General features: G+C 36.7%; 2 protein-coding genes across 2 annotated transcripts; both read left to right on the plus strand.

Moving 5' to 3' along the window:
- Positions 1–3: 3 nt before the first annotated feature.
- LOC117373036 (protein lifeguard 2-like) lies at positions 4–3,149 on the plus strand. Its single transcript, XM_055222950.1, has 12 exons — positions 4–197; positions 301–389; positions 462–550; positions 638–702; positions 790–843; positions 924–974; positions 1,072–1,111; positions 1,231–1,268; positions 1,341–1,428; positions 1,545–1,640; positions 1,903–1,956; positions 2,034–3,149. Exons 1-12 carry the CDS (start codon positions 178–180, stop codon positions 2,193–2,195), a joined length of 846 nt encoding a protein of 281 aa, XP_055078925.1. The 5' UTR covers positions 4–177; the 3' UTR covers positions 2,196–3,149.
- Positions 3,150–3,458: 309 nt separating this feature from the next.
- On the plus strand, positions 3,459–8,286 carry senp1 (SUMO specific peptidase 1). Its single transcript, XM_033969836.2, has 18 exons — positions 3,459–4,072; positions 4,189–4,250; positions 4,325–4,515; positions 4,585–4,660; positions 4,802–4,994; positions 5,091–5,223; positions 5,308–5,423; positions 5,495–5,766; positions 5,851–5,914; positions 5,999–6,037; positions 6,134–6,218; positions 6,299–6,439; positions 6,510–6,641; positions 6,722–6,925; positions 6,999–7,078; positions 7,172–7,256; positions 7,380–7,475; positions 7,558–8,286. The coding sequence occupies exons 1-18, from the start codon at positions 3,939–3,941 to the stop codon at positions 7,618–7,620; spliced, it is 2,166 nt and encodes a 721-aa protein (XP_033825727.1). The 5' UTR covers positions 3,459–3,938; the 3' UTR covers positions 7,621–8,286.
- The last annotated feature ends 24 nt before the right edge of the window (positions 8,287–8,310 follow it).

Genomic DNA, 8,310 nt, shown 5'->3' on the forward strand with positions numbered 1-8,310 from the left:
GTTTTGGGGTAATGTGACCGCAGTTGTCAGATCTGGGGAGCCTTGAAAAGCTGCATCAACTAGGTTTTTCTCTAAAATCTGTTTATCGCAAGGCAGTGGTAACATCAACTACTATTTCCCTTACGAGGTTACATAAGGAGCCAGAAAACACGCACTCTTTTCAGGAGAAACTTCATCATGACGCAGAACAAGGCAAGCTATGCTATCTTCTTTTTTTTTTCTAATAGGGCATCTTAAAATGTTTTTATATGTATTTCATTTCAGTAATTGTTCTAACATTTAATGTACTTAATAGCAGACAGTTGCTAGTAAGCTTGAAGACGAGTCTATCAGCAGTGCCAAAGGATTTCTGCCACCCTCTCCTCCCAGCTATGAAGAAGCCACTGCTGGTATGTCTTTGTAATATAACATGTTAAAAACAATTACGCTCACAATGCTTCATAGTGTTTGTTTTGTTTCAGACGCCTCTGGGATGTGTTACAAGGACACTGAGATGTTTACAGAGTTTAGTTGGGATGATTGCAATGTCAGAAGAGTCTTTATCCAGAAGGTAAATTTTATTTTTTATTTTTTTATAGAATAATAAAGTTGTATATGCTGCAAACCTTTAACATGTGCATTATCAATATGTTTTTAGGTTTATTCCATCTTAATGATTCAACTTTTGGTCACCCTGACAATTGTTTCCTTTTGTACATTTTGGTAAGTAAACTAATTGAAATTCATCCTTTGTGTTAATGTATGAGACTTTTCTAATTCTAAAACATGTATCCCTTTTTTTTTTGTTAGTGGGCCTGTAAAGGACTACATCCACTCCAACCCAGGATGGTACTGGGCTTCATAGTAAGTAATATTGAGTACTGCAAATTGTATTGACATATTGTACTTTTCCCTGAAATGTATGCCTTTTGCCTTCAAAACAGTGCAGTGTTTTTTGTCACATACTTGATTTTGTCATGCTGCTCCACGCCAAGGTAAGTTGAGTTCAAATAGATTATGGTCCACTTTTTGCATATACTTATACATATTACTCAACTTAAAGTATTTCTTATTTTGTGTTTTTAACTAAAGGAGAAAGTTCCCATGGAACTTAATTTTCCTGGCTATTTTTGTAAGTGAACTCATTCATTCATTCATTCATTCATTCATTCATTCATTCATGCATTTCTATTATTTCTCTTGTTATTAACATGATGACAATAACAATCTACTGCACATGTCTTCTTACAGACAATCTCCCTTTCTTATATGACTGGGATGTTATCTAGGTAAGAATCTTTGTCTATTGACTAAGCCTTGGTGTTTTCTTTAATGACACTATTTTTGCATTTGATTATCAGCTTCTACAATACCAAATCAGTGGTGCTGTGTCTAGGCATCACAGCAGCAGTGTGCCTCCTTGTCACCCTCTGCAGCTTCCAAACAAAGGTACAAACCTGACCAAAAATCTGGAAAGTGTGTTAATTATTCATTCTCATCCTTTCTAAAACAAAACAGAAGTGTTTTGCTTCTACTGAACTATTTTTTTTAAAAAATCTATTTAGTTTGACATCACATCATACCAAGGGGTGCTGTTTGTCTTCTGCATGGTGATGTTCATCTCTGGACTAGTCATGGCACTTGTCCTTCCCTTTAATTATGTAAGTACGCGAAAGCATGCCTATCATTGCTAGACAATTCATTTGTCAAGGTGGAGGTCAGTCAGAGAGAACATAATTTTTAGAACCTGTTCCCCTGATTTGCAATCTATCATCATGTTGTCTTTTACTGTAAAATATATAGGCTATATATATTTAAAAAGTAGAGTAAATCATTCATTGTTGATTGTGAAACCTGGTCTCACTTCTTGATATCAAATAAAGGTTTAATAAAGGATTTTTTTTTTTTTTTTTCCTTTTAAAGGTACCCTGGTTGGATGTCACTTATGCTGTGCTGGGAGCAATACTGTTCACATTGGTGGGTGTTTCAACACACCTTTTTTAAGTTATGTAACTAAATGGATTTGTTCTAACACACCTGTTTTTTTCTTGTAGTTTTTGATGTTTGACACCCAGCTTTTAATGGGGAACAAGCAATACACCATGAGTCCCGAAGAGTATGTCTTTGCCACACTCAACATCTACATGGACATCATTTATATCTTCTCCTTCTTCCTCCAAATCTTTGGAACAAAACATGATCAAAGCACTGCCTGATGCATTGATTAAACTACAACATACAACAACAAACAACACTGCATGATTAATGTGAACATAACAGTGACTGGAAATATGGTTCTTGAATCTAGAATAGATGCTCAGCCAGTTTCCACTCTCAGAACCTGGTACATGTAACCCTAATAAACAAAAACAATCATATTGAGGGCTGGTGCAAGACAGTTGTTGGTAAAAGAGAAAAGGTGCCATTCACGGAACAATTGTGAACTTTGTAAAGACCTTAACTAGTATAGGCAACTCTTTGAAAGATTATATTGTATTTTTTTTTCTTTCTTAGAAATGTGTGCTGGCAACATAATATATTCAAGGTCTAATTTATAGTGAGTATAATGTAAATGTTGTAATGTAATGTAAATGTAATGTAAATGTAATGTAAATGTAATGTAAATGTAATGTAAATGTTTAATGTAAACATATATTGTAAATGATGGATTCAAAATATATATTCAAGTTATATTATGTTATCTCACTGTTCATTTTAAAGGTACTGTAATGTAATGTTCACTCTTTATTTAGTCATTACTATTAGTTATAGTCAGTTCACTACTTTATTTAGTCATTATATTCAATTATGTAAACTATGTAATCTGCACTAATGTTTGTTCTTGAGTCTTGCAGAAAATGTCTTTTGAAAGTGCAGGATCCCACAGGAAGAAGGTCACTGTGAAACCGAAACATCATGGGAGGATGTTTTGTGGAAAGAGTGACCTTCTGGAAATGCAAAAACAGAATATATTTCTCTGTGTATTTCGTCATATGTTTTTAAACTGCTTGCAAAGTATACGCCCCCCCCCCCCCCCCCTTCAGATGTGTATGTAACTAGGGTTCCCTAACTTTAATAAAAGAGGTGAAAGACGGTTTGGGCCCCAGAGAGGGTGGTGGTTTGTAACTGGGGTTTTTGCCTCTCCGCTCTTTCTCCTCAATATTGAGACAAAATAATCTCTCTTGTCTTCTCTTCTCTTTTGAACTCTAATATAGGTTGTGAACCTATCAGTAAGTCTTCTATTTTTGTGTCTGTGTTTTTGTAATAAAGCTGAAAAAATCAGATTTTATCTATGTGATAAACATATTTACTTTTGAAAAACGAATGAAATTGATAATAGAAAAGCTATGCACTGAATATTTAATTGCGTTCACCTCCAATTACTGACCGGCAGTGGTGACGTAAAACCCTAAATCAGCAATTAACCAATAGCAACTCTTTACACTCAAGCTCCAGCCGCTGCCTCATCCAATCACAGTGCGCTATGTTACAAACGTGCAGTTCAGCCATGTTGTGGTTTTGAATGAGGAAGAAGCGGGAGATGTTATTCTTAAACGAGTTTATAATATTTTGTATGTTATGTTGAGGAAGCGTTTATATGTTAGTAAGTAATTCAAACTACGAACTTCTTTCCGAATGTGATTTGTGTGACTTATCTCATTCCCATATGTATTTAAACATACTTTCATCTAACTACTAGCTACGGAGCTAACACTGTAAGCTACCAAGGTAACTTGTTAGCATAACGTGCTAGCACTATTATTTTGCTAACACTCAGCCTTCTAAGGGTTGTTCGGATTTCTTAAAATTGTACAGTCGTACATAGTTAAGCGGACACTAGTTGAAACTTTTCCCGGTCGAATGACACAAACTAGCCTTTTATTTTTCGATAGCGATCTTTCGACCGGTTAAAACGGGCTACCTCATAAGAAGCACCGTTCTCCCTAAACTGTCTAACCATGATGAATAAAATTTATGAATGGATAGAAACTAGTTTCGCGAGTTTTCGTAATGGTGTACCCGCGGCGGAACCACTAGATACTCTTAATGCTCCTGGAGATCTTCAGAGGAGACGGAAAAGACCGATTGGATGGTAAGCGAAAATGAAAACGTACACGCACATTGGCACAGTTCACGAGTTTTTTTGTTGTCTGTAATTTGTGTATTTTCTTGTTATTATACAATCCCTTGCCTGTTTTTGTTTTTCAGCCTAGAAGATCCCAATAGCAACGAGGAGCAACATGGCTTGGCATTAAAAAAATCTCGCATGGGTAAACTACGATGTTGAAATAAGTGAGAATTGAGTGAAAAAGGGTTGTATTAACAGTGAAGTTCTGTTCTTCAGGAGATCTTTTGGACACAGTGAAAATCGCTGCTCAAGGTGTCAAGAGTCATAGCTCCAGTGTGGCAGCTTGGATGAAGATGAACATGAGTCCCACTTTAAAAAGCGTGATACCTGCTGTCTCTGGACCTCCACTAAGAGAAGCCATGGCAAGACCCTCCACATCATCTTCTGTTGTTTGGGCAAGGAGACCAGTAAGTCTCTGGCACACTTCTTATAACATACATGCTGTGCTCATTAACTAAAACATTATTTTGTGTAAGGCTTTGGAGAACCATTTGCTGGATAAGACTTTTGCTGCTCCCTCAACAACTTTGGAGTGGAAATCATCTAAAACTGGTGAGTTCAATTGCAAGTTGCAATGATCTTTTAAACATCTATAATTCACTTTTCAAATGCTCTCTTGAGAGACAAATGTATTTTTACACAATATTCTAACTAGATTGAATAAATTACATTTTACATACTTATCTTCCGTAGAATTGTACAGGCATGAAAAGTCCTATTCTGGATCAAAAGTGTGCAGACGACAGGCATGCATGAGCCCTACACACCGAGAAGGACCAAAAACAAACGGGCACTCTGTCAACACAGTACTCTCCAACACTCCCAAACTGCATTCTGCTCCTCGGTTAGGGAGACCTCTAAACCTCAGACCTCAAGGACCACTCAAGTATGTAAAAGTCTGTGTGATCTAGTGTCAACTTCCTGCATTAATTATGACATTGTATTGTTGTTTTTTTGCTATTTGCTCTTACATCAAAACTAGCGGTGTGAGTACACCAAGCCCCTGTTCCACTATGTATGAAAAGACCTTCCCCATTAAAGTTGTACAAAGTCCGACAAACAGCACATCATCTGGGCGCATTCAGAGGGCCAAGCCTCACTGCACTGCACAAGAGGTCAGTCTTAAAGATGTGTAATATTTAGGATAAATGTGTAATAACTGTTTGTATGTAATGCATTTCTCTTAATGTGTTGTCTAGTCTATTTGTGAAGAAGAAAAGGAGATATATCGGCAGCTTTTGTCCATTGTATCAGGTGGCCAGTCAGCCTTTCACACAGGCAACACTCATGCTATTCTGAGATCCCATCGAGATTTGTACGACACATTTGTTCTGAAAGGTTGTCATTTTTTGTTACCACTATTAAACTCTCATTTTGTCTTTTCAGCACCAGTTTTCTGACAAGCAGTCGGAGATTGCTCCAGTGTTCCTCCTCCCCTGTGTCTATAGAAGAAGCTTCAGAAGGACCAAGCGATCCTCCAAGTCCCAGAGATGTGCCAAGCCAGACCTCTAGTAACCTCCACAGTCCAGTCAATGCCTCAAGCAAGACAGGAAACCAAACCTGGCTTTTGGACACTGACGTCAGTTTCACAAAAGCAATTTCCCCTCCATCCCCATCTACCCTTCAGGATAGCACCTCTCAGGACACACAGTCATCAGGTCAGCTTCTTATTTCTAACATTCAGTCCAAATGTAACTAAGTGGGGACGCTCTAGTAAATGTTTTTGGTTTTTTTTCTGATAGTTCCTGATGGCGATTCTGTAATTCTTGTAAAAGAACAAAATACTAAAAAAGAAGAAAATGCCAGGTTAGTATAGGCTCTAGTGATCTGAAGTCATACATTTTATGTGATGGTCAAAGCAAATTGTTCACCATTTTTGTTTCTCTGCAGATTACCATGCTTTCAAGCTGAATTATGGATTAAGGAATTGTAAGACCTCATTATGCCAACATTTATTTAATATTGAATTATATATTGAACATTTTTGTAATAAATAAGTAAATATATATATTTTAACCTTTTCAGGACAAGTATGTATGACTCTCGTGCAAGAGAAAGACGGAGACAAATCGAGGAGCAGGAAGCACTAGCAGCACAACTCCTCCGGCAAGTAAGTACCTGTAAATCTTGACTGTATATAGTGTTGTACAATCAAAAATGTACATATAAAGTAATGCATTTTCTTAACAGCGGCTTTCTGAAGAGGACCTCCGCAGCCCACATGTGGAGGTCCATGTGAGGGTTCCTTTGGAAAAAGAAGTTCCTCTGGCACCAGTCACAGAAGAACCTAAGCTGCTGAAGGAGAAACCTGAATTTCCAGAGCTCACTGATGTATGTTTGTGTGTACATGGTGAATAATTTAAACTTTCATATAGTGCTAATATTCAGCATTTTTCTAAAGGAAATGGAGGCTGAAATCAACAGGCTGCTAAGGGGTAGTAATCCACATGAAGTTTTAAGTGAAGGTTTTGGTCTAAGCCTGACACGGAAGGACCTGCAGACCCTCAGTAACCTTAACTGGCTTAATGATGAGGTTCGAGATGATTAAACCTGCACTAAATGTATAACAACTGCAAGAATTGTAGTATTGACAATTGTGTTCTGATGCTTTAGGTCATCAATTTTTACATGAATCTTTTGGTTGAGCGCAGCAAAGACCCTACTCTACCCTCAGTCAATACATTCAACACCTTTTTCTTCCCCAAACTCCGAAGCAGTGGTTATTCTGCTGTTCGCCGTTGGACAAAAAGGATGGATATTTTTTCTAAGGATCTTTTACTTGTACCTGTCCACCTGGGAGTGCACTGGTGTCTCTCAGTAAGTCGCTGAACCAAGAATGAAGACATTTATTAGGATAGCTTGGCATATGTTAACATATGTTTTTTCTCAGGTTGTGGATTTTCGTAAAAAAGTTGTCATGTACTTTGATTCAATGGGAGGGAACAATGATGAAGCTTGTAGAATTTTGTTGTAAGTGAAGATGATGTTGAGTGGACTTACAATAAATAAAAAAATGTGAATGGGATTTATTTTTTTTACCCAAAATAACATTTTTGTCTACAGTGAGTACCTGCAGCAGGAGAGTAAGGATAAGAAGGGAAAAGAAATGGATACCTCAGGCTGGAGTCTGCACAGCAAAAAGCGCAATGTAAGTCTCGCTTACAGGGTTTTGAAAATGCAAATTCTTAGGCAATTGTGATTGTAGTTTTTTTTTTAAATAATAAAAACATTCACGCATATTATTTATACATTCACTCTTTGCACTGAACAGGAGATTCCACAACAGATGAACGGTAGTGACTGTGGGATGTTCACATGCAAATATGCAGATTACATTACCAAAGACAAGCCCATCACATTCACACAGGTAATTTATTCCTGACGATCAGTAAAATTAATATTTCTTATGTATAAAATGTCTTAACAGAAATGGTTTCCATCTGGTTTAGAAACATATGCCGTACTTCAGACGAAGAATGGTCTGGGAGATTGTCAACCACAAACTGTTGTGAATGAAGATTTTATAATCTGGTAGCGGTGGCTACAGCTTCAATAAACAATTTAGTTGTGCTCGTCAAATTGTCAAACTACTTGCATCAGCCATGACTTGGAACGGTCAGGGACAGTTACTCCACAAGTTTGTTGTCCGGTCAAAGTAAAACTATGGAGTATTCACAGGCAGCTAAGATATGTTTATATGTCCTTAGCCATAAAGTGTTTGATACACTGTTAATAATAGAAGCTGAACTGCCATGTTCATGTTTATGCCACGTCATGTTTACAAACATTTTGGGATGGATCACCATATTAAGGTTGAAGTATTCTCTTTTTGTGTTCTAGACAAATGCCAAACATTTAAAATTACATTTTATAACTGGGTTTTGACATTTGATCTCAGTGTATATTTTATTTCCTTTCATTAAAACTCCTGTTCAAAGTTGGAAAACAGGTACAACTTCAAGTATCAACTTTATATTCCAAATCTTTATACAATGATGTAAATTATGTTAAAAGTTTATTTTGTGAAAAGCAAATCTTGGCTTGTCCAGGCTATTTTCAATGTTGTACATAACTCAAAACAGCCTTGTGAACAGTGTAATATACTTTTTTATGAAGACATTTGTATTTTTTGTTTTATATATAGCCAGGTCTGTTTTAGAATAAATTCAAGTATTGTGTGTTTGTGTATTGTATGCAACTAT

The sequence above is a fragment of the Periophthalmus magnuspinnatus genome, chromosome 7 (assembly GCF_009829125.3).
Source record: "Periophthalmus magnuspinnatus isolate fPerMag1 chromosome 7, fPerMag1.2.pri, whole genome shotgun sequence".
Classification (NCBI taxonomy): Eukaryota; Metazoa; Chordata; class Actinopteri; order Gobiiformes; family Gobiidae; genus Periophthalmus; species Periophthalmus magnuspinnatus.